This window comes from Cavia porcellus, unplaced genomic scaffold (genome assembly GCF_034190915.1).
Source record: "Cavia porcellus strain 051 isolate PalLab524CR breed Dunkin Hartley unplaced genomic scaffold, mCavPor4.1 scaffold_30, whole genome shotgun sequence".
In the NCBI taxonomy this organism is placed as follows: Eukaryota; Metazoa; Chordata; class Mammalia; order Rodentia; family Caviidae; genus Cavia; species Cavia porcellus.
The window spans coordinates 32663735-32689598 of NW_026947513.1; the positions used below are offsets into that span (position 1 = coordinate 32663735).

Sequence of the window (25864 nt, forward strand, 5' to 3'; positions counted from 1 at the left end):
CTCTACCTAACTATGTAGTACATAAAAAGGTTTTTAAGTTTTAATTCAGACTGGTGGTTAGAACTGACCATTATCAATAGTCATTATCAGTTTTATCAGCAGTCTGAGTACAGTACAAATATCCTCAGTAGTATAATTCATTGGCGCTAGAGTATTTGAAAGTATTTCTACTGTCCTATAAGAAGTAACCTACACAACCTATTTGAACTTTAATTACAAAGGTTATGACAAGTTAGTTAATATATGTAAAAGGTATCTTGGCTCATGAATGTATGTGTGTGTTTCAATTACAAGTGAAATTAGTTGACTATGAAAGTCCAGGTGTGGTGGCACATTGTATATAATCCCAACACTTGGGAAATTGAGGCAGGAGAATCACTGCAAGTTCAAGACTAGCCTGGGCTACAAAGTGAGCTCAAGGCCAGCCTAAACTATATAGAAAGACTAAACAAACAAACCACCATGAAAATTACCCAGAATTCAGGATCTCCAAGATGCTTATTTGGTCCTCTCTGTGCTAGCTAGATAAGCACTCTGCCAGCCCTCTTTTGAGATGGTCTTACTTGGGCTGGCCTCCAGGTCTCCTGAATAGGTAGGATTACAGGCTTGGGCTGGCCTCCAGGTCTCCTGAATAGGTAGGATTACAAGCAGACACACTATTGCCAGCTAAAAAAATGGTTGCTTTTAATGATGTTTTCATATTACTAAACACACTTAAACTACTTGGGGTACAGCTATTAATCTCACTGTGGTACAGTGAAAATAGTGTACTGAAATCAGTATTCTCTAAAGCATATTACTCTTTGAGTGTAAAGTTCTCTTTCATGAAGTGGAAGTAAATATTTCTTCTGCCTTCCTAGAGTTAGTAAAACACTAACGTTATATACTATATCCACTTCAGAAGTCCTGAATGTCCAAATATTAATATAAAAATAAATTTTAAGTACTTAGGTAATAACTAACATTATGTATCAACTTGACTAGGCTAAAAAGATACCTAGGTGGCTGATACAACATTTCTGAACCAGATATGGTGACTCATGCCTGTAATCCCAGCACTTGGAAGGCTGAGTTCAAGGTACCTGGGACTACGTAGGAGACCCTGTCATAAAAAAGGAAAAGTAGGAAATCTTGCCTCATCTCTCTCTCCCGTCTGTAAATACAGAAGCCTCAAATATCACTAGCCTGATCCTCAAACTGAATAAAAAAGATTGTCCTCACCATTATGGATAGGAATCATCCAGTCCATTGAAGGCCTAACTGTAAAACAAACAGGAAGAAAGGTCAGTTTGCTCTCTGCTGTGGTATACATCTTATGCTCTCAAGACACTGGTTTTCTGCACTCAAGCTTGGACTGAGAACTGTACCATTAGCTTCCCTAGGTCGGTAGCTTCTAGGTAGCACTGATAGAACTTTTCAGCCTCTGTAGTTGTTAAGCTAAGCCCTGAATAAATCTCTGTCCTTTTGATTCTGTTTCTGTGGAGAACCCCACTTGATAAAATCTATAATGTAAAAGACCCAGGAATGTAGTGATAAACATTATTGAGTTTCTGCCTTCAGTGAGTCCTAGAATCTTTCAGGTAACTTCAGAACACTATATATTGTACAGTTAATGTGGAAAGGTCAGAGTACTATGAATACACAACAGAGGAAACAATATCTTTAAAAAAAAACCAAACTATCACTGAATGACAAGTGACTCAATTCTTCAGCCCAGTCTCAAATGTTTCTTCCATTTCCTTCATTTTCTTTATAGGATTTGTTACCACCAAAAATATATTTATTGCCTTTTTCCTCACTAGAAAATATTACATGACTCCACTGAACTGTATTTGTTGTTAATTGTATCCAAAGCAACTAGTATAATGCCTAGCACAGGCTCAGACAAGACTCTATAATTTTTTTAATGTATTAGAGATTGAATCCAGGGCCTTCATACTGAAGTGCACTTCCTCCCTTTTGTTTATTTTCAGATAGGGTAGCCCTAAATTGCCCAACCAACTTGTGATCTTCCTGCATCAGCCTGTCCCAGGATGTTGGCATTACAGGCATGCACCAATCACCACACCCTACTGAAATATATGTAGCTTGATACTGGAGTATAGTATAAAAGAGGGATAAGGAAACGTGTTACAGTTTGGATATTGAGTGTTCTCCTATCCAAGTACTAACCAGGCCCGACCCTGCTTAGCTTCCAAGATCAGACGAGATTGGGTGTGTTCAGGTTGGTATGGATCTTGAGTGTTACGGTTTTGCTGCAAGCCTTTGGCACTATTGGGAAGTGGTAGAACCTTACAAGATAGGTTGAATCTACAGTGAAAGGAAGCAAGGACTCCTTTAAAAAGGTTAGGGCCTTGGTCCCTCTTTTGCTTCCTGGGATTCTGAAGTGAAGACCTCTTACCTACCACATACTCTGCCATGATGTACTTCAGTGCCACAGGTTCCATGGACGGAAACCTCTGAAACCCATTAAACCATTAGCCAAAGTAAATCTTTCCTCCCTGTAAATTGATTATCTTCAGTGTCTTGTCAGCAACAGAAAAGGTAACCCAGCAAGTACAGTAAATGAGACAAGTATGGATGGTGAAGTGGCAAGCACAATCTTGATCACAAAGAACATTACAAGTTGCACCCTGTAGTTTGGAGTTACCATGAGGGTAGGACAGTGGCATCAGGTACATGCTTTAAGAGAACATAGCATCATGGATGAACCAAAGAAGTAAAGCCTCACCAACTGCCAAATCTCTTGATAAAAGTCTATATTCTAAAAGGTTAGAAACAGTATTAAAGCATTAGCTGTTGGAGAGGACAAGGGTGGTTAAAAACAACTTTGAGAAAATCCAGTGGCATCTACAAAAATCTTAGAAAACCTTAAAATTTTGAGTATACTGTTACCTGAAATACTCATCCTTGAAGGCATGAGTGGGCATAATTGGCTTGAAAACTCTTAACTGTAGTAAAGTCCAAAGCTTTTCTCATGTTTGCTAACACAAAGATTATGTTCTCTGGCTCCTAGAGCTCACTTTGCCTTTGTCCTACAGTGACCAGACATGAAATTTGGCAGGGACCATATGACATAGCCAGAAGCTGAACAGTTTCTGCCTACAATGCACAAATTAAGCAACTATCATGAAGTAGATGACATTCATTTTACAAGCTGAGTAACAGGTACTCAAAGGTGACCCCAGGCATAGTGATGGATGACTGTTATCCTAGCATCCAGGAGATTAAGGCAGGAGGACTGCTATAAGTTGCTGCTGGGCTCCATAGTGAGTTCGAGGCCAGCCTGATCTACATAGCAAGATCTTGTCTCAAGAAAACAAAGGTGATGTGCTACATTCTAGTGATACTACAGTAAGTAAAATCAGTATGATGTCTTTGCCTCAAAGAACTATAAACCATTCAGAGTGAGCAAGGCCCAAGTTTAGCAAAGACAAGTCAGTGCTCAGAAGTAGCTTTGGATTGGGGAGGTAGCTCAGGGTTGGACAGCTTGTCTAGCATCATCGTATCATCACAGAAAAGCAGTAGAGTGTATGTGTAACCAGAATGCTGGCCAGTGTGCAAAGATTTTCTAAGAAGCACATACATCTTAAATACAAGGATAAAAAGGAGTTAAGTAAATTGCTAGGGGAGAGAGGAAGTGACAGAAGTTGTAATGATCATACAAGAGACAATGGCTTGGTTACTTTTTTCTCGTTGCTGAGACAAGATACCTGACACAAAATGAAGGAAGGAAGCTCACTGTTGTGGAGCTTTCAGTCCCTAATCAGCTGGCTCCAAGGCAGGGTGGCATGGTACTGGGGTAACACTTTAAGGCAGCAGCTAGTGCAAAATGACAGCCAGAGCAAAAGGGAACAAAACAAAACTTCTGCCTTCTATTAACACAAGCCACCTCGCCAACTTCAGGGCAGGTGTAGAACTCAAAATCTCTTTTGTCCTCCTCTACACAGGATGAGGATATTTACAAACCCCGCTCCTATTGAGTTTTTCAGTTAAACGTCTAAACTTCTCAAATTGACACGATGTATCAATCATGTCACGATGTATCAATCATGTGTCCACAGAGTAGAACAATAAAAATGTCCTGTACCCAATACCCATTCCCTTGCATTGCAGCACATCTTCATACTTGGGTTTTACACAAGCCATAAATCCATTATGCATTATATGTTGTGACTGTCACATGCATGAATTCTCTTTTACCACTGAAACTATTACCAATGACACTGAGATTAAACCCAGGGTCTTTGCCTTGAGCTCATCTTACTTCCCCTTCCCCTTTTTGAGACAGACTCTAAATTGACAAGGCTGGGCTCTAACTTTGTGATCCTCCTGTGGCCTCCCAGAGTGCTGAGATTACAGGCCTATCATCCATCCATTATATCCCAATTTTTTCCCTTTTTTTTTTTTTTTTTTTTTTGTCTTTTTCCTTTATGGGTACCGGGGATCGAACTCACGACTGCATGCTTGCAAGGCAGGCGCTTATGCCACTGAGCTAAATCCCCAGCCCTATATCCCTATTTTACAGTGGGAAAAACAGACTCAAGAAGTTAAGTAACTTGTTTACCATCAGGCAGCTGGTCAGAGAAACACCTCAGTACCCTCCAACCTTAATTGCAAAAGGGAACCCAAGAGGTTTTCGCCCAATGTGCTTTGCACTGGTGGATTCTTTTCTTCTCAAAGCTCCCGTCTGTGCCAGAATGACCTTCACCTTCCCCAGAAGCAAGCCACGGTTCCCTTAATCATTTATGAAATCCTTCTCAAATGCCAGTTCCTCGTTTTGGTATTTATTCTCAGTCACTACAGCAAAGTGGAAACTCTCCATTCCTCTTCAAATGACTCCCTCCAGTTACTATTTATTGCTTTACAGATTTTATTCACGGGCCGTCCCCCAGTCACACCTTGACCATAGCGGTCACCAGGAAAAACACGCTGCTTTGGACCTAAACTTCGATGAAACACTACCGCCTATCCCGTCTTCGATACCCCCTTTCCTCCAGACACATGCGAGTAAGGTGTACCCCAAACCTCACGCAAACCTCTCCCCCGACACTAACGCCGGTATGAAGACTCACTCCGCGACCCTTAGCAACCACCAGCTTCCTCCTCCGCTTGGCCAACATGGGGATCCTCTTCCGGGGCAGAGGTCAGATGGCCCCGCCCCCTATTCGCAAAGATGGCGAGCGGCGGCAGCGGGGGGGTTTCGGTGCCTGCGCTGTGGAGTGAAGTGAACCGTTATGGACAGAACGGCGACTTCTCGCGCGCTCTGAAGACCGTCAACAAACGTAAGTGTTGGCCCGGCGCCGGGGCTGGCCAGGCGGACGGGAGGATGTCGTCTGTTTCCGGCGCGCGCGGCCACCTAGGGTAGAGACCCCCGCGTCCTCCCGGCTCCCGGCCGTAGGCCCTAGGGTGCGGGTCGCCGCCTCTCCGCCCCAACAGCCAATTCGGGGTCTCGGGTTGCTTAGAGCCACGTGTACCTTCCCTTCGCCTCCGCGGGACGCGAGGGAGGGATTTAAAGAGACCGCAGCTCACAAAGCCTCTCCCAAACTCTTTTCTTTGACTGATCTACTGCCTTATTTCGCAGATTTGCCAGGTTGCCTTTTTACTTACACTGGTCATAGTGTTCATAACAGTACTGCTGAGGGAGCGTGTGTTCCGGGCCGGGGGAGGAACCTGTCTGGGACACGTAATTCACAAGCCAGTGTGACTAGGTGGAAGGTGTACAGATTGGACTGGGAAGAAGAAAGGGCCTGCCCAGGCCTGTCACCCCCGCACAACAAATTTCCCTAGTGTCTTTTAACCAGAAAACGTGTGTGCGAGACCACTAGCCTTTGGAATAATGTCGGAAGAAAAGTTGTGCCTGTTTTGTTCCTCCTAACATGATAATTTCAAGTTTTAACTGCCTTCGATGTGAGATTCTTTACATATGTAACTATAGTGGGGCCACGTATTATAATACTGTGTTCTTTTCTACCGAAGATGCAACTTGTGTGTGTTAAATGTGGACTGTAATTACCAAAACAGCTTAGCTGTGCAAAGCAGTAATAGCATAAAAGGTATGGCAGTAACATACAAGTCCATATCATTTTCATCAACCTATTGCTTAATGTAAAAAGGAGTAATGGTGCCTACAGTAAGCTGTGGGTCATTTTAGAAATGAATAAAATAGTAATTAGAATTGCTTGATTCCTAAATTTATTTGCATTAACTTTAGACTGTAGCTAGGCCTCCAACCACTTATTACAAAAATACTTAGTAGCAGTGTAGTGTTTTGCAGGAATTCTTTAATCAACAGAGACTGTCAGTTTGTTCAGCAGTACATATTAATAGGTAGAAATTCCTTTGATTCTCAGACCATGAAATGAAATCAAAGCTGCCCACAAAGAAGGGCAACAATGAACCTAAGCATTTTGACACTAAATAGTGCCATCGGCACTGAAACTTGATTACTTGAGTCCTTCCTTACACTTTTCTTTGGTCACCTTAAGTGAAAAGGGGAATTGTGAATGATTTTTGAAACATTGGCAGCAAGATAAATAGTGTTTGTATTGCACTTTATAAGAGTTTTTCCAGAATATTTTCATTTTATGGTCTTGATATTTTGTAAGATAATGTTCTCATACATAAAGAAAATAGAAAACTGAAATTTGGCCATTCATGGCAAATTTGAACTATTCCTAAGTCATTTGGTTCCAAATTCAGCATGAACTTTTTTCTCTTCTTGTGAGGTAATGAAATTGTCAGGTGTACTACGTTTCCTAAGGTGAAAAAGCTGGAGACACAGCTTTTTTCTTGTTTTATTTCACTGTGCGTTTTTGGTACTGCAGCTTTGGAATCTCTTCCTCACTGAAATTCTCATCTAAATCTAATCTAACTCCTTGTCATTTAAGTTAAAATGAAAATGGAGGAAAAAAGAAAATATTTGGGGAGGTTTTTGTTTGTTTTGTTACTTTGACTAATTTCTAATACAATAAAATTAGAAATGCATATTCCTTAGGTGGGGATGAGAGTATTTAGTAAAAGTGACTTTCCTAAAATCATTCTCCAGTACTACAGATCAACAAGGATGATGTGACTGCCCTGCACTGTAAAGTGGTCTGCCTTATTCAAAATGGAAGTTTCAAGGAAGCCTTGAATGTCATCAATACACATACCAAAGTTTTAGCCAAGTAAGTGATTCAGAAATAATAATTGTATTAGAACTATAACCTATTAGCCAGTTTGTTGTTGTCATCGTGTATTCGTTTATTTGTTTGTTTGAGGCAGAGTCTCACTACATAGCCCCAGCTGTCCTTGAAATCAGAATGCTACTACCTTGGCCTCCCAAGTGCAGATACATACACACACACACACACACACACACACACACACGGCACTGTTCACAGATTTTTGACCTACCTTTCTTTTCTTTTTTTCTTTTGCTTGATAATAGTGTTCCTGAAACTGGAAGGAGCAATTGTAACTTTTATCCTTTTTTCCTTAGGGGTACTCCTCTCACACACCTCATCCTCCCTTTGAATCTAGAAGAGAGTGAATTGTAGAGGAATGTGAGACCTAAATGTAACAAGACTTCATGGAGGATATGGGGTTAACAACTCAGCAGGAGATTTGAAAAAGTACAGAAAGCAGAAAATATAGGGTGGGCATGTATAACTATAGGACATTTAAGCATTTATGTCAAGAGAGCTTTTTAGGATAGTATGGCAATCTTACCCTGGGCTCTGCCGTGTGAATGAATTTGAGGCCAGCTGGGGCTACATAGTGAGACCCTGTCTCAAAAAACTTTGAGAATTATTTAGGTAAGTATGATTTAAGGCCAAGATCTTTCAGTGACAAGAATTCTTTAACAATCTTTATATAGCAGTTTTTTAAAATTTATTTATCATTTTACAGAATGTGAATTTATATTCTGAATTGTTACTGTTTGGTTTTTCTTAAATTTGGGTTCTGAGGATATAAGAGGATATAAGATCTTGCTAAGTTGCCCAGGCTGTGTTCAAAGTTGAGATCCTTCTGCCTTAGCCACCCTCAGTACTGAAATTATAGGCATGCATCCCCATGGCAAACTTTGATTGTCTTTTTACTTGAATTAATCCTTTTATTTTGAGATGAGGCTTCATTATGTTGCCCAGGCTAGGTGAGAACTCCTGGGCTCAGTGGTCTTCTGCCTCAGTCTCTCAAATAGCTGGGACTGCAAGTGCGCACGCAGCAGCACACTCTGCTAACTTTCCTTTACAGTTGTGACTGGGCTCCAGAAGAAGGAATAATCAAAATTAGCTTCGCAGAATATTCTTCAGTGGGATTATAGTTTATAAGGTAGAGAACAGTATGTAGTATACTTCCTTTTATAAGAGGAGGAACCTGTAAGATTTATGTATCTGTTATATTTGCCAAAACACTACTAGGAGAGATATGGATTAAAAAGAGTCACTTGTAGAGGGTGGGAGGAGCCAGTTAGATTTGGATAGCAGTAGACATAAAACATTAGTGCTTGTCTTGTTTTAAGATTACCAAGCCATACAAATATATTGCAAACTGAAAACTAATTTTAAACTTTATTAAAAGCTGGGTATTGTGGCGCATTCCTGAAATCCCAGCACTCAGGAGGCTGAGGCAGGAGGATCATTGTGAGTTCAAGGCCAGCCTGGGCTACAAAATGAGTTCAAGATCAGCCTGAACTGCTTACTGAAACCCAGTGTCAAAAAAAAAAAAAATTTACATAAAATGAAGGGACTTTTTTCTATTAGAAATATTTATGATAAAATTTCAACTACTGGATTTTGTGAGTTAGAAAATTTTCCAAATAATCTGTTAGGTAAGTAAAATACTGGTATTTGCTTTGATGCTTTTCTTCAGAGATTGTGGTTGAAAGTTCACAATGACTTGTTTTAATTTTTTCTATTTTGAGACAAGGTCTCGTTAAATTGCTTAGGCTTGCCACCTTTCTGCCTCAGCCTTTTAAGGACACTGAGAATATAGGTGTGCACCACCATATCCAGTTTATAAATGTTACTTGGTTAGTTGTGTATTTATCAGTTGTTAGAGTGCAAGAATTGTGTTCTTTTACTTATAGTTATTTTATTTGTTGCTTATTTGCTTCTTGAACATTCAGGAAACATCATACAAATTACTATTTTATTACTAGGTTTTTATTTTGTTTTTGCATGTGGGATACTAGGGATTGAACTCAGGGCTTTTGTACTGAGCTCTTTTTTTTTTTTTTTTTTTTTTGACACAGAATCTTCTTAAATTTCCCAGGCTGAGTCAAGAACTTGAAGTCCTTTTGTCTCAGCCTCCAAAAGTGCAGGCATTATAGGTGTGCACCATCACATATAGCTATATTATTAATAAATAAAAAGAATTTATCAAATAGCCATTTAAGGGTTCAGATTGTCCTTGTTTCTAAGATGGTTATTTTATTGATTCATAATTACCTTCTTTGGTGTTTGGTGTGTGTGTATATGGTGCTGAGGATTGAACCTAGGGCTGTGTGCATGCAAAGCAAGCACTCTACCAGTAAGCCACATCCTCAGCCCTTCAGTGTTATTTTCAAAAGGGCAATAATGGTCTTAATATCCATGAAAGAAGGAGAGACTCGGGAAATGAATTTATATTTTCTGGGACTTTCCAAGCCTGATTGATTTTTGGATGAGTCACTGACCTTTCTGTTGTCAGGATTGAATAAATTAACACACCTGAGGTACTTAGAGGAGGATCTGGAGTGTTCTGTTTTATAGAGATAATAATCAGCTATCTGTTTTTTCTTCTTCAGTAACTCTCTCTCGTTTGAGAAAGCATATTGTGAGTATAGGCTCAACAGAATTGAAAATGCCTTGAAGACAATTGAAAGTGCCAGCCAGCAGACAGACAAACTAAAGGAGCTATATGGACAGGTGGTGAGTACTGCTTTGGGCACCTGTTGGTCATTAGCCCATCCTGAAGTTCCAACAAATTACCCACCAAACCAGTTATTGGGTTCTGAACATTTTCCCCCAAGTATTGAGAATTAGACCTGGGAGCATTCTATCACTAAGCTATACCCCTGGGCCTTTTAAAAAATATTGTTATTTTAAGAAAGAGTTTTGCTGAATTGCTGGCAAATTTGAGATTGGCCCCAAATTTATAATCCTTATGCTATATCTATTACAGTCATATACCACTATTTCCTCCTTTTGATCTTCATTTGAAAGTGGTAGGCCGGGTATGGTAGTGCATGCTTGTAATGCCAGCATTCAGAAGGCTGAGGCAGGAGGATTACCTTGGATATGAGACCAGCTGGACTCCATAGTGAATACAGGGCCCACCTGTATTACATAGCAAGACTCTCTCAAAAACAAATACATTTTTAAGATGAAATTATATAAAATAAGGATACTGTTGATAAGAAGGCAGACATGCATGACCTGGTGTCTTGGTTACTTTTCTCTGGTTGCTGAGACAAAATACCCAATACCCAAAATTAAGAAAGGAAAGGTTTATTTAGCTCATAGTTTGTGAAGGTTTCAGTCCATAATTGGCTGGCTCCAAAGCAGGGTGGAGGGGCATAGGGGCAACAGTTATAAGGTGGTGAAAGACAGGAAAAGCAGTGAGAGCAAATGAGAGGTGAGGGCAAGTGCCTTCTTCCTGCAGGCTATCACCCCCTCAGGGTGGGTGTAGCACTCACACTTTCTGTCTGAGTTAGTCTTTTTTTTTTTTTTGGTGGTACTGGGAATTGAACTCACAGCTTGGTACTTGCCAGGCAGTCACGCTGCTGACCTAAGTAAGGACCCTGGCTCCCTGCTGAGTCAGTTAAGCTTCTAAAGTTGACACAATGTATCAACCATAACAACTGGTTAAAATTTTTGGGTTACTGATTGGTACAATCTCTGCTGTAGTAGACAGATTAACCCAGAGGGTTGTTACTGTCCTGTAAGAACAGATTGATTTTGCATCTCCTTAAGACTAAGGTACTAAAGTCTCAGAGGGGGAAATGAAGAAATAAAGTTAGGTAGAAAGGAGACCAACCTTTTTAAAAGTTGTACTTTACAGAAAAATGACAACTCTGAAGCATAAGCCAGATTTATTTACTTTTTTCCTTCCCAAAACAGCAAACCTGGGCAACTCCCTCTTGGCTCAGATGGATCTGCCCCTTTCCCTTCACTCACGCAGGATCCTCTTCAGCCTTTGGATCAGCCTCCTTTGTATGGTCCCTAGGGACAGACCATTATCTCACCAGCCTGTCCCATCCTCTCCCACCCTGGAGGACTGTAGATTATCAAATTGCACAGGTTTCCATCTCCCGAAATACACCAAAGACACCAGTTCCCAATTGTCTGGTGCCACATTTCGCCACATTTCTCTGAGCACCTCACTCCACTCTAGAGTTTGTCCTATATCTGCCTCTAAGATGCCCTTCTCATGCCTCTTAAAAAGACAAAAAGCTGAGGCAGGAGAATTACTGCGAGCTCAAGGCCAGCCTGAGCTACACACCTTTCAAGACCAGCCTGAACTACATAGACTGTCTCAAAAGCCAAAAGAACTCAGTTGACTGTCCTGCTGCTTCATGGTAGTCTACCCTACACTTGAGGGTATATTTTTTATTTCTATATTTTCTTCCCTTTTTACTTGGCCCAAACTTGTTGTGCAGAACCTATGTTTCTCCTGCCTTTCTGTTTTTCTCCTGTCTTTAATAAATGTGAACCTGCCACCATTAAAAAAAAAAAAATTAAAAAAAAAAAACAACTTGAATAAATAAACAGAATTGAGTTTGTAAGATTACTCTGAACAAGGAGCTGGGGATTTAGCTCAGCGGCATAAACTCCTGCCTTGCAAGCAGGCAGTCGTGAGTTCGATCCCTGGTACCAATAAAAAGGAAAAAGACAAAAAAAAAAAAAAAAGATTACTCTGAACAATAGCTGATTCTGAGAAACAGAAATAAAAGTTATATAATGAATTCTGTGAAATAATTATGTTAATATTTAATTTTGCCCCTGTTCCCTGAGGATTACAAATTTATTTTGTATTGTGGTAATTTTTTTATTGTAATTGAGATTCAGGTAAAATTTCTTTTCATGACCCATTTCGGTACTTAACTGATTTCAAGAAGGAAGATAAAAAGGAAATTCCTTAATATGGCATTACATTTATAACACTATTAACCAGTCTTCGCTTTTTTTTTTTTTTGGTACCAGGAATCGAACTCAGGACCGTGTGCTTGCCAGGCAGGCGCTGTGCTACTAAGCTATATCACCCGCCCTGATATTTTTTCTACTTGCTCTTTGTTGTCCAGCTATACCGTTTGGAACGCTATGATGAATGCTTAGCTGTTTATAGAGATCTTGTCCGAAATTCCCAAGATGATTATGATGAGGAGAGGAAAACAAACCTTTCAGCAGTTGTTGCAGCTCAGAGCAACTGGGAAAAAGTGGTTCCAGTGAGTATTCTCATGCATCCGTGCAGCCATGGGATAACCCTTATGCCTGGTGTTTGACTGGTGTTCTGCTCCATGACAGGAGAACTTGGGCCTCCAAGAAGGCACCCACGAACTGTGCTACAACACCGCGTGTGCACTGATAGGACAAGGCCAGCTGAACCAAGCAATGAAAATCCTACAGAAAGCAGAAGGTTGGAAGTTTGTTAAGGTTATTGTTAATATAACGTGGATATAATTTTGTGGAGTCCCTTCAAAAGTCACATGGATGTCTACAAAATTATTAACTGGAAATAGTACTGAGGCAGTGGGAGTTAGAGTTCATCTCGACTCTCTTTTTGACTGTCTCTATTTCTGTCTAATCAGTGAGGCAGTCCACTTGTCCATGTTAAATTTATTCTGCCCTAAAATTTGAATGTTGAAGATTAGCTTTTTGAGCAAATTGTTACGATTGTTACAGGTGAATAGAGAGACTTAATGTCAGCAGTTTAAGACATGCAGTAAAACATTCAGTATTAGTACCGTTCAGTTATTTCTACTCTGGTAGATCATAATATGGTTCAGTATGTGTGTGCAACAACATACACTATATTATGTATTTATGGCACCATTCAAGCACATTTTTAACTGTATTTAGTGTGTTTTTATGTGCAATGTTTACATACCTTAAAGCTTTTAATTAAGAAAAAAGTGGGATTCGGGGGTGGAGCTCAGTGGTAGAGCATGTACTTAGCATACACAAGACCCTAGTTTTAAGTCCGAGCTCCAACAAAAGGATGAAAGGAAAGAAGAAAGGAGGGAGGAAAACAAAATAAAATGAAATTTGTGTCTGATCTCAGTTCCTGAAACACTTACGAATTTTTTTATTTTATTTTTTTATTTTTTTTATGGTACCAGGATCGAACTAATGATCTCATGCTTGCCAGGCAGCACTTAAGCCACTGAGCTAAATCCCCACCCCTTAGAGTTTTCTTCTGTATACGTTATCTGGGGAAATTAAAAATGATGTTATTGGGGCTTCAACGAATAGTGAGGAATGAAAACAAAGGTGAAATGGGGTCTGCTTTAACTATTAAATTTCAAAGGATAAAATAAGAAAAAAGATCAGTGCATCATCAGAGGAAAAATCTTTAAGGGCTAGAATTTAAGGGTTAGGGGTATAAAAGTAGAGGCCTGCCTAGTGTGCTGGAGGCCATGGATTTGATGCGCAGCATCACAAGTAAGTAAAGAATAAAATTTTAATGCTTGTGGTGGCATGTGCTTTAATGCCAGCACTTGGGAGACTAAAATGGGGTGGAGGTCATTTGCCCCTACCTAGGAGTTCAAAATCAACCTGTGCAACCCATCTCATAAAGAAAGTAAATGTCACGATTGACAAAGATACAGAAGAGCATTCTCATACCATGCAGGTTTAAATGTAAAAGTAATCTAGACTTCACATTGGGCAATTTGGTGATGTGTGAGATTTCAAAGTTTGTATGGTCTTTGAACCATGAATTCTATTTCTAGAAATTTATTTTAAGGAATTTATTTGGTAAATTCATGTATGTATCTATGACTATTAATTAAAAGGATATATATAAGAACAAAATCTTAGAAAAAGCGTATGAAGGACTAGCTACAATGTACTGAAATTCCAAAATAGATTGCTATGTAGTAATTTAAAAATGTAAAAAATAATATTGATCCCTATTTATTATAACATAAAAGATGTCCATAGTATATTAAATGGAAGAAGAGTTAATATAGTATGTAGACTATCCCAACTTGATTTTAAAATATAAGTTTATATAATTAAGTAACTGAAATTTTAAGTGTTTCTAGGTGGGGTATGATTATTATCTTTATATTTTTCTGTAATTTATGTTTTTGCAGTCAACACTTATTCCATTTACATATTTTTAAGTGACCTTTAAAAAATGACGTTTAAAAATGACATTTTAAAGATGTCAGCATGGAGAATATATATGAAAAGTGCTGGAGACCAATAATCAGGAACCTATTTTGATTTATCTTACTTTATTTTTTAGTGTGTGTGGGGGGGGGAGTTCCTAAAGACTGAATCCAGAGCCTTCACACAGAAGTACATCTCCAGCTTTTCACAGTTGTTTTTTTTCCTTTACTTTTGGCATAGGGTCTTACCTGCTGCCCAGATGGGCTCAAATTTCAGTCTTCCTATCTCAGCCTCTCAGAGTGCTTGATTATCAAGTGTGCACCGTCATACCCAACTAGGGAGCGATAGTATTTATATTGTATGTGATGTTAACATAAAAATAAAATTTTCTTCTCATTAAGATTGTTTTTAAATTTTCTCCATTCTTGCTTTTACATATGATAAAAAGAATAGGAGTTGCCCAGCAACACTAATTTTAAAACAATTTGTCTCCCATAGATCTTTGCCGGCAATCATTTTCAGAAGACTCTGTAAGTATTCTTCTGTTGTCAAGCCCAAACTTTACACTTGTAATATTGTTAGTAAAGTTATGGTAGAATTGACCAAAGTCATTTTAAAAATAAAACAAAATTGTATTTCCAGAACTTAGGGATATTGTAAAAAGCTAAACCTACATTTAGCTTTCTTATATTATTTTTTTCAGTCTTGGGCTTTAGAAATAATAATGACCAAAATGTGATATTCCCAAGTTTGTTACCTTCTTTCAAGATTGTTTTTGCCTTTTTCCTTGAAATTTAACTCTCTTTTGGTGGCAGTTTTAAATTTTAAAGAACTGACTCACAGGGGGAATATTCCCAAAATTGTGTGTCTTGTCAAGGGTTGTATATCTTTCATATACTTTACTTGATACAAAATATATAGATCAGTTTGGAAAATGTACACAAGAAAAAAATGTTTCTTCTTTTGCTTAGGATGGGACAGAGGAAGACCCACAGGCAGAACTGGCCATCATTCATGGTCAGATGGCCTATATCCTGCAACTTCAGGGTCGTACAGAGGAGGCTTTGCAGCTTTACAATCAGATAATAAAACTCAAGTAAGCTTTAGAAATGAAGTATCTTTTAGAGGATTATGGTAAGACTTCTTTTTAAAGATTTGTTCAGTTTTAACTACTGCTTCTTGTTCACAGGCCAACAGATGTGGGATTACTAGCTGTAATAGCAAATAACATCATTACCATTAATAAGGTAGGCAGTGTCCATGGCTTTTCATATACTTTATATAAAGAACAAATTAGTCCCAATTTATTGAATGAAAAGTGTTCTTTTTTTCCATGATAGAAAAAAGTTCAAATGTAACAAAATAAAATTTGAGAATACTATTCAACTTTCATAATGTTGATGATTCCATAGTGCTTATTAAAGTTGTAAAACTTTTTAGTTATAGACCCTGGACTTTAAAATGTTCCTCTTGGCCCAGTTTTTTATAACATAGGTAATCTATTTCTTAAAGATATAATTTATTTGAACTTTTAAATGTATACATGTTTTAAATTATTTATTCACCTACTGAGGCTGAATAAATAACTTTTCAGTTTCTTCTGAATTTTTTTTGGAGGGCTGTGAGACATGAGCAAGTGCTGTATCTGTTCTTACCCTTCCACCCTGTGTAAAATGTTACAGTGGGTATATAGGCCATCTTGAACTACAGTGCTAATCAGATTATGCAACATTTGCAACATTGTGTTAATGGAAAAAGACTTCAAGTTCATACTTGAAATACAAGTCAGTAGAAAATAAGTAACATTTGATTTCTCTTGATGTCATGTCATTTTTCAGGTACTATCTTCTATCCTCAGAATAATCTTTTTAGATGGTAGTTCTTATGCCACTGAGCTAAATCCCTAGCCCCCTAGATGGTATTTCGTATCTCCAGTTTATAGGAATATAATCTGAGTCTTAAAGAAGTTGAATAATTTGTATAAGACCATAGCCAGTAAAAGGTAGAAGTGGATTTAAAGTCTAGTGTCTGACTCCAGAGCATCTTCTTTGTAATACCTCTCTCCTCTGATTACAGAAGTGCCAAGGGTCTCAAATGTCAGATACTGGCCTTAAAGTGAGTAGTCATTAGCATTAGGTTTCTAAACATTGGTGTTGACATTTGAATTTGAGCCAAGCCAGAGATACAGCTCAACGGCATAAGCACCTGCTTGTCAAGCACAAGATTCTGATTTTGATTCCTGGCACCAAAAAATAAATATATAAAAATAAAAAAAATTAATTTGGGCAGAAATGTGAACCTGCCTCTGTTTATGAATTTTGAAATGCTTATGAGAATAAATCCCTTTTATCTGATATATATAGTTGTGATAGAGTGTGTGAAACACTAAATATCTCCATCTAAATGTAATTTATACATTGAATTTTCATCAATTCACAGATACTTATTTCTTATCTCCTCTCCCTTTGATACTGGGGATTGAACCCAGGGCCTTGCACAAGCACTATTACTGAGCCATACGCTCTCAACTCTACTTCTGACTTATTTCATAATAGTACTAGATACAAAGGTACTTTTCCTTGAAAAAAACTCAAAACAGATAGTTAACAGTGGAAACATAACACAAAAGTCTTATTCTCCTTCCCTTCAGAGCAGCTCACTTTCGCCTTTTCAGACCTGCAGGGAAGAACCCTACTTTAGAAGGCTGTAAGAGCAGAGGGGCTGAATTGTAGTATAAAAGTATGTACACTGGAGGATTTGAATTGCAGAGAATTTTTTTTTATGTCTGTGAATCTGAAATAAGCCAAGACAAGTATATATACATTTTATTAATTTAGGAACCCCAATCAGGTAGATATATCTAAGCTCTCTTGTATTTATATAAAATAACTAAGGCCACAGAATGTTACAAGAGTTGAAATTAGATATTCTGTTAATGGTGAATGAACTTTTTTTTTGGTAAGGACCAAAATGTCTTTGACTCCAAGAAGAAAGTGAAATTAACCAACGCAGAAGGAGTGGAGTTTAAGCTTTCCAAGAAACAACTGCAAGCTATAGAATTTAACAAAGCTTTACTTGCTATGTACACAAACCAGGTAGGTAATATGCCCTCTGGCTCCCTGGCTCAACTTTTATATAGCATGAGAGGAATGATGAGTGTATTAGTCTTAAGCTGTTTTAATTTTTTGTTTATATTTTGTCTTCCTTCTTCAGAATATCGTGTGTTATGGATTTTATTTTTTAAACAAGTAACTTACCCAGTTCTATGTAAAGATAGGTCAGTAGCTGTTAAGAGAAAGAAGATAGGGCCGTGGCAGTGGCATAAGCACCTGCCTGGCAAGCATGAGGTCATGAGTTCGATCCCTGATACCAAAAAAAGAGAGAAAGAAGATAGTTCTAGCACCTTAAATGAGATGACTTTCTCATTATTTTTGCTCTCTAGATTAAAATGGATTCATCAAAAATGCCAATTCTGATTATAGATTTAAGATCTTTTCCATTTTAGTTGGGCATAATCACGTTATGAATGTTAAAGAGATTAATTATAATATGTGTATTCTAATTCTGAATTCATACTTGTCTAAAACACATGTTTAGTGGGAGAGTGAGACAGTAATGTTATTTAAAGCTGAGTTGAGGACCGGGGGTATAGTTCAGTGGCACAGTGTGCATGGCAAGCATGAGGTCCTGAGTTTGATTGCCTCTATACACACACACAAAGACTAGTCAAGTTATAAATATTTTATGTCCTGTGATTTTTAATACTTGATGTGTTTTTAAAAATCTGGAATTTAGACATTCAAGCAAACGTTTAGAATTTGTTACAGGTTTTTAGAACTTGTAGTTTAGCTTAGTTACTTTTCTCTCATTGGCAAGATAAAATACCCAATGCCTAAAATTAAGGAAGGAGAATTTAACACACAGTTTTGTGGAAGTTTCAGTCCGTAATTAGCTGGGTCCAGGGTAGGTTGGTGTGGCTGGGGGGCAACAGTTCAAGGAAGCAGAAGATAGCAAAAGCAGCAAGAGCACAAGAGGGGAGCAAGTCCCCTGCCTTGCTGCTCACCTTTCTCGTTGGTGCAGCCTTCGCACTGTCTCACTGCTCTCTCTTGTGCAGGCTCAGGATATTTACAAAGTGAGGACACTGGTCCCCGGCTGAGTCACTCAGTTAAACTTCTGAACTTTTCAAGTTGATACAGCAAAAAACATCCTAGAGCCCTCTACACCCAAGTGTATAGAGCTGCTGAGTTACTTAGTTAAACTTCTAGACTTCTCAGGTTGATATAGTATATCAACCATAACAGTTTAAACTCTGTAAGTGGGAGTTTTTCTTTAAGAAAAAAATGAGAATGTATGCCTTAATCTGGTTCTGTATTTAGGCAGAGCAATGCCGCAAAATATCTGCTGGTTTACAGTCCCAAAGTCCGGAGCATCTCCTGCCTGTGTTAATCCAAGCTGCCCAGCTTTGCAGGGAAAAACAGCACACAAAAGCAATAGAGCTGCTTCAGGTGAGGACGTTATACTTGAATTTTTAATGAAGTTTCAAGCAGCCTTGTTTCACTTACTTATACTACAATAATCTCTAACCTTGTAAATTTAATGTAAAGTTAATAGGTAATCAATCACTAGGTAAATTCCGGTGTCACTTTAGTTAATTCTTAGGGTTATAGCTTTGTTTTATATAAATTTACATAATTCCTGAAGGATGTTTTCATTTGGTGATGTATTTTATATGTGTTAGGCTTATAATACCAGTACCAAATCCTCTGTTTCAGTAGTATTTTCTCTGGCAAGTCCTACTTCAAAATCCCAAACAATTGTAGAGATACTGACCTGGTTTTTTATTAACCTACACCTGCTAATATTACATCTTTGAATTTCTTAAGTAGAAACTGTGTTAGCAAGTTTGACAGGGTAACAATTAGGACCATTCTGAGAGTCAGAGTTGATCATCAGAGACTCAAGAAAGGGACGCTCTTTGAATGTCTGTCTTAAAAGAACAAAAAGTTTATGTAGTAGTCCTTATTGTTTGTTTCTCTATTAGTGACTTCCTGGAAACTTGCTAATAGCCTGTACTTTCAGAGCATACCTTATATAAAGCAAAAGGGATGTCAAATAAAATGTTTTCCAAATTAAGATTTTTACCTGAAGTAGGTAAAAATCTCAGCTGAGATAAATTGCAAGATCTGTAGCTGTGTAGATAATTGTGACTTTTTTCTTCTCCAACTAAAAATATTTTAGGAATTTTCAGATCAGCATCCAGAAAATGCAGCTGAAATTAAGCTGACCATGGCACAGCTGAAAATTTCTCAAGGTACTAGTATTTGATTTAAAATTTTTTGCAACATGATAAAACATAATTATTGTTGTTTCAAACATTAAACTAAACTGTGTGATCTCCAACATTTAGTAGCGACCTTTTTTTGAGATTTTTCCTAAATCATAAGAATGAACCTCAGTCTGGATGCTGAAGGTCAGCAAAAGAAAAGATTTCTCTGAGGCTGGGAATATAGCTCAGTGGCACAGCACCTGCCTGGAGGTGCAGAGTCCTGTGTTTGACTTCCGTTACCAAAAAGAAAAGATTCCTGTGTTCTGAAAGACCATACTTCACTCAGATCTTCTAAGTATGTCATTTGTAAAAATGCTTTTCTGTTTGTCACTTGGTAATATTTGTTTGAATAAGAAAGGGATTACTTTGTATTTTACTTTGCAGTATTTCTTAGGTTGGCCATTTCATTTATCCTTCATTTATACTTGGTCATCTAAAGAATTTAATAACTGATGTTTGATTCTTAACAAAGTGTTTTAAGTATTTTGACTGCTATTTTGAACCAACCTTGAGTGATTATCTAAAATTGTGTTGTCTAGTATTCTAGCCACTAGCCACTTAAATTAATCAGAATTAAACAAAATTTCATTCCACAGTTGTGCTCACCACCCTTCAGAAGTGTAGTAGCTATGGCAGTTAGTGGCCACTGTGTTGGATAGTACAGATAACAGATCATTTCTATCACTGCAGAAAATTCTATCAGACAGCTCTGATGTAGAGTACGCCTTGTCAGTGGGGTTGAGAAATGGTAGACAAAATCCTACCTCTTGCAGTGACAGAAATGAAAATTTCATGGATTGGGGGAAGGAAGTTGACAGTTAGGAAAAAGATGTCTAAAAAAGGTTCCTTAAAGAGGCAATAATGAAAGGTTTAAAACTGCTAGTAATGTCTTTGCAAATTTCATTTTATTCATCAGTCCAAAATTACTGAGTCAGTCATGGTTTTTTGTTTTAAAAATTGGAGGGTTCAAGTTGTTAAGGTTTTTCAATGAATAAAAAATCGGAATCTTAGCCCCACAAATTTTCCATTGCACTCATGTCTGTAACAGTGTATTTCAAGGCCTTTAGGGAAGGGTCCCCATCATCACTTTCAGGTTATAGGCTGATAAGAACTAAATCCAACAGATGGGGAGTTGCAAGACTTCTTTTCTGTAGCAATTGTGCCCTTAACTTTCTTTATGAGCTGTATTATTTCCTCACAATCATTATCCTTATTTGTTCAGTGTACACTATCCCCAAGACCCCAAAGCGTGTGTATTTGTAGATTTTACAAGCTACAGATGGAAGTGCGTGCCTGTAAATTGTAGCGTTTGGGAAACTGAGACCGGAGGATTGCTGTGAGTTCTAGGTCAGCCAGAGTGTAGTTCAAACCCAGCCTAAATTACATGATGAGACCCTATCTCAAAAAAAATAAGTTGTTCCAAAGTAAGACTCAGTGTATCTTCCTTAAGGAAAAGTGATAAAAAGAAGTAAACTTCAGTGCTTTCTTCCCTACCTATACTTTCTTCACTACAGTGCTGATTTTGTTTTTAATCTCTTAAGGTAATATTTCCAAAGCATGTCTGATATTGAGAAGCATAGAAGAGTTAAAGCATAAACCAGGAATGGTGAGTTTTAACCAAAGTATTACGAGACTGAAGAGTGGAGTTTATATTTCTGATGTTTCTATATTAAGAATAAGTAATTTCTCTTTATTTCCATATATATTTATAAAGTAGAGGTAGTGGAGGAAATAACAGCTTTTTCTTAACTGCTATAAATTTGTTTATTTTGTGCTTTTTCTTTTTATTGTTTTATTATTCAGTCAGATGTGCCTGGCATTCTTTAGGCCTTATATTATCAATGAAAGCCAAAATAATTTCAGACCTGTTCAGGGAATTCCTTGCCTACATGTTTGCCATGTTGCTGTGATTTCTTTGAGTTAAAGCAATTTGATAATAGTGACCAACAAATTTAATATTACTAAACTGTGACCAGTTTAGATCACTAATATAGCTGAGAAAGCAAGGAAAGTTTCGATGTGGAGTCTTTTCTGTGATGGCAGGATGTGCATCTATTTTATTCATATTTGTGTCCTCCAGCACAGCACATTTGCAGTCAGCATTCAATAAATGTGTGATATTATTATAGAGGTACTTTCTCTTGATTGATTTTGTTGCTTTAAAATAGAAACAAAAGCCAGACATGGTGACCTTTGCCAGTAATCCCAGCACCCAAGAGGCTGAGGCAGGACGACTGTTGCAAGTGCAAGACCAGTCTGGGCTACAAAGAGAGCTCAAGGCCAGCCTGAACTGTACAGTGAGACCCTGTCTCAAACAAAGAAAGAAAGAAACAAAAATTTAAAATAGAAACAAATCCAATACACTACATGGCTGAAAATAAATAAGATGTTTCTTATATTTTATGTCTGATAGTCTGTTTCCTTTCAGGACACTTACCCACTTTATCTAAAATGTTGAATTTATTGCAGTAGAAGTTGTAAATAACATTCTCTTTATTTTTTGTGTATACAGTGTTTTTATTAGTACATGTTTGCAGTAAGTAATGGTCATAATTATCTTAGGGAGTTGATACCTGTACATAATACATCTTAATACTTTTTTGTTTTTCACCCCCTGCCTTTGCCCTCTTTCTCTGCTCTTGCCAGCTGTTGGTCCTCTTCACATTTGCAAAAGCTGTTTTCATTATATTTTTATATCGCCTTTCCCTCCCTTCCCTCCATCTCTCGTTCTCCCATCCATTTGAAAAAGATCTCCCAGGGGCTGGGGGTTTAGCTCAGCAGCATAAGCGCCTGCCTTGCAAGCAGGCAGTTGTGAGTTCGATCCCTGGTACCGATAAAAATGAAAAAGACAAAAAAAAAAAAAAGAAAAAAAGAAAAGAAAAAGATCTCCCTAATTCCTTTTTATCTGTCTTTTATTTGTCATTTAGTCTCTTACCTTCTTTTTGTCTGTAGAATCTCCCTTATCCCTGCCTCCTGTTCATTTGTGCCTATCCCACTGCCCCCATTCTCTCCTAGTCTAGCCACATGTTTATTACTCTTACGGTATTAAAGACCCTTTTTGTCTGACTTTCTAGCCTCATCTCCAATGGCTCCTCTTTGTTTTGCTGCCTCTCCACTCTAGTGCTGTGGGCCTCCTTTCTGTCCTTGATAGGCACTAGGCAGGCTTTTCATTGCATTACACAGTTCTAGCCATGCGCAGCTATCATGGGAGCTCAGCCTTGTCGGTCACACACTTGAATGTTCAGCAGTATTTTATTGAATGAGTATATTTAAATGCCTATTCTCAGCTTCCAAACTTACTAAACCATTTGTGAACCAACAGTGGTTTAATTAAAAAAAAGTATATTTAGCCCGGTGTGGTGGCTCACGCCTGTAATCCCAGCACTCAGGAGGCTGAGGCAGAAGGATCATTGCAAGTTCGAGACCAGCCTGGGCTACAAAGTGAGTTCAAGGCCAGCCTGAACTGCATAGAGACCCTGTCTCAAAAAGACAAAAAAAAAAAAAAAAAAAAAAAAAAAAGTATATTTACCAAACAACTACCTTCATATTTGGAAAACAACATTGTTCATGGTATTGTTAGGAATAAAATTGCACTATTTCGAGAGTAATTTTTATATGAATAGGTGCTGGGAAAGAGCCTAGCAGCCTTTACTGACTGTTTCAAAAACTGTTTTGGGAGTGAAGGGAAAATTTTGTTTATTAATTTATACCTTTGGATGGCCAGGTGTCTGCACTAGTGACCATGTACAGCCATGAAGAAGACATTGATAGTGCCATTGAGGTCTTCACACAGGCTATCCAGTGGTACCAAAACCATCAGGTAAGCAAATGGAGTAAAATCTTATAAAGAGTATGTTATAAAATGTTATAAGAATCTGTTTTGACCTGGATAATGAAAAGCTGCAGGAGTAAACTCAAGATTTCAGAGAACTAAAATATTCCAAGTTATCACATTAAAACTGGGGATACTATTAGACTGTCAGCTTCATTTTTTTGAGTATACGAGGTCCAATTACAGTTATTTATTAGACCTGAAAAATGACTGTAGAATGGAAAGGCTCATGTTTCTTAAAACTCCTTCCTCTGGGTGTACATATAATGCACTTGTGTATATAATTGCAGGATGTACAATGAATACAGGTAAGAAAAGTCATCTTAAGTGGCTGGAGAGTCCTTTGGTGGGAGTCATTATTGGAATAGTAGTACCTGGGAAAATTGTTTTTGTTTGATGGGTGCATCTGCATTTTTCCCATATGGCTCTCTGCATAGGCAATCCTAGCTTCCCAGTGTGCACTAAATCACTGCTAGTAGAGGGCTGTCGGGGCTCTGGGAAGTATTATGTATTAAGTTTGAGAACTATGGTGGCTTATCATCAAGATTTGATTTTGGGGAATGTTTCTAGTCATAAACAAATAGAACTGGAATATATTCAACTTTGTAATTGGTGATTACTTACACTAATTTATCTACCCTCGTCCTTGTATATATATGAGTAGTTTGTTTCAGCCGTTCAGTAAAACTTACAGAATTTAATGGATAGGTCCATTTTAAAGGTCTAATAAATATAACTTCATTGACTTGCTGCATATTTTGCTTAATTTTTTTTAATTGAACTTGCAGCCCAAATCTCCTGCTCATTTGTCCTTGATAAGAGAAGCAGCAAACTTCAAACTGAAATATGGGCGAAAGAAGGAGGCAATTAGTGACTTAGAGCAGCTATGGAAGTAAGTTCTAAAAGGTGGAAATGTAGAAACCACATTTTATTGCTGTTACTGAATATGAGGAAGTTATTCTCCTTGTTTATGTTACTTTCTTATTTTACAAATATTGAGTGACTTTCTTATTTCTTCTTTTAGACAAAATCCAAAAGATATTCATACCCTGGCACAGCTTATTTCTGCGTACTCACTTGTAGACCCAGAGAAAGCAAAATCGTATCCTTTTGACTGTTGTTTCTGACAGCTACCCATAGAACATAGAACTCTTCTAGTACCTGTGTATTGTCCAGGTATTTTTCTGTGGTGAATTTCAAACAACAGTAAAATCTCCTCCTAACTACTAAAAGCAGTTACTAGAACTACTTATCTGTGTGCTTGAACAATGCCATGATAGCTCTACTTGAGTAGTGTAATATAGCAGCAAAAAGGAAGTCAGTCTACGTTCCTCAGTGGTTAAGTCCAGCCCCATATAAACACACACAAAAAATAAGTGAAACAACAGCGTATGTTATGGATAATTGTGTGTAAATTCTGAAATTGTTACTATGATTAATATTTTGGATTGCATGCCTGTCTCAGACAGTTTCTGTTGATAGACGGGTTCAGTGTCCTGATTGGTAGAGCTTGGGTCATATGTGCTACTCTAATCAAAGCCAAGTAGTAAATGCTCTCCTGCTTAGCAGTGAGCAAGCCTGTATTTTATAAGCTTGATGATTGCTTTAGGATTACCTTGAAATACATCAGTGAACTAAGCAATAAATGATAAGATTGTGACTCTTCATGTTCTCTTTGCAAAATGTATGCTGACATAATTGATATGACTTGCTAATTTGTTATTCTGCAGATTTAAGAACAGTGTTTGCTTTTGATAAAGGGCCTAAGGAAAAGACAAGCATCTTGTTCTGTTGGCATACATAGATTGGCAGGCATGTGTGTGTTATGTTCCTGAAACTCTGTTCTCTCCCAGTCTTAGTAAACACTTGCCCTCATCAGATAGTATGTCTCTAAAAGTAGATGTCGAGGCTCTTGAAAATTCTCCTGGTGCTACGTACATTCGGAAGAAGGGTGGAAAAGTCACTGGAGACAGTCAACCAAAGGAACAAGGGTAATGTTTTTCTAGTTAAAACCATTCTAAAATAGTCTCTAATGTTGATTTTAAATTACATAAGAAATTAAAAAACTATATTCTCATAAAATTCCAAATTAATAAAGCTTAAGTTCCCTTTTCTTTCTTTTTCTTGTCTTTTGCTGTGCCCTGCACATACTCATTTCCCCTCATCCCTCCAGCCCAAGCCCAGCCTTGGGTATTAACAGTGCAGTGACAGCAAACCTTTTAGAGCCTTTAGTGACATAAACAACTCGCTGCGGCACACATGCCGAGGTTCACCGTCACTGACACAGTGTCTTCCAGATCTTTTTCTTGGTGTGTACACACAGAAGAGCATTTTTAAAGATTTTCTTTAGATTGTTTTGTTTCTCACAGAAGAGAGGTGGATGCTTTTGTGCTTACTTTTTTT

General features: G+C 37.9%; 1 protein-coding gene across 1 annotated transcript in view; it reads left to right on the forward strand.

The window, feature by feature from the left end:
• The first annotated feature begins 5127 nt into the window (after window positions 1-5127).
• Srp72 (signal recognition particle 72) overlaps window positions 5128-25864 on the forward strand; it is a 29149-nt gene continuing 8412 nt past the window's right edge. Inside the window, exons 1-16 of the mRNA XM_003471678.5 lie at window positions 5128-5285; window positions 7049-7169; window positions 9773-9896; window positions 12269-12412; window positions 12492-12603; window positions 14802-14833; window positions 15275-15399; window positions 15493-15550; window positions 17267-17398; window positions 18680-18808; window positions 19542-19614; window positions 21171-21235; window positions 23354-23449; window positions 24250-24353; window positions 24486-24563; window positions 25315-25452. Of these exons, the coding sequence (XP_003471726.1) occupies window positions 5177-5285; window positions 7049-7169; window positions 9773-9896; window positions 12269-12412; window positions 12492-12603; window positions 14802-14833; window positions 15275-15399; window positions 15493-15550; window positions 17267-17398; window positions 18680-18808; window positions 19542-19614; window positions 21171-21235; window positions 23354-23449; window positions 24250-24353; window positions 24486-24563; window positions 25315-25452 (1640 nt within the window). The 5' untranslated portion in view covers window positions 5128-5176. The remainder of the gene's footprint in view (window positions 5286-7048; window positions 7170-9772; window positions 9897-12268; window positions 12413-12491; window positions 12604-14801; window positions 14834-15274; window positions 15400-15492; window positions 15551-17266; window positions 17399-18679; window positions 18809-19541; window positions 19615-21170; window positions 21236-23353; window positions 23450-24249; window positions 24354-24485; window positions 24564-25314; window positions 25453-25864) is intronic.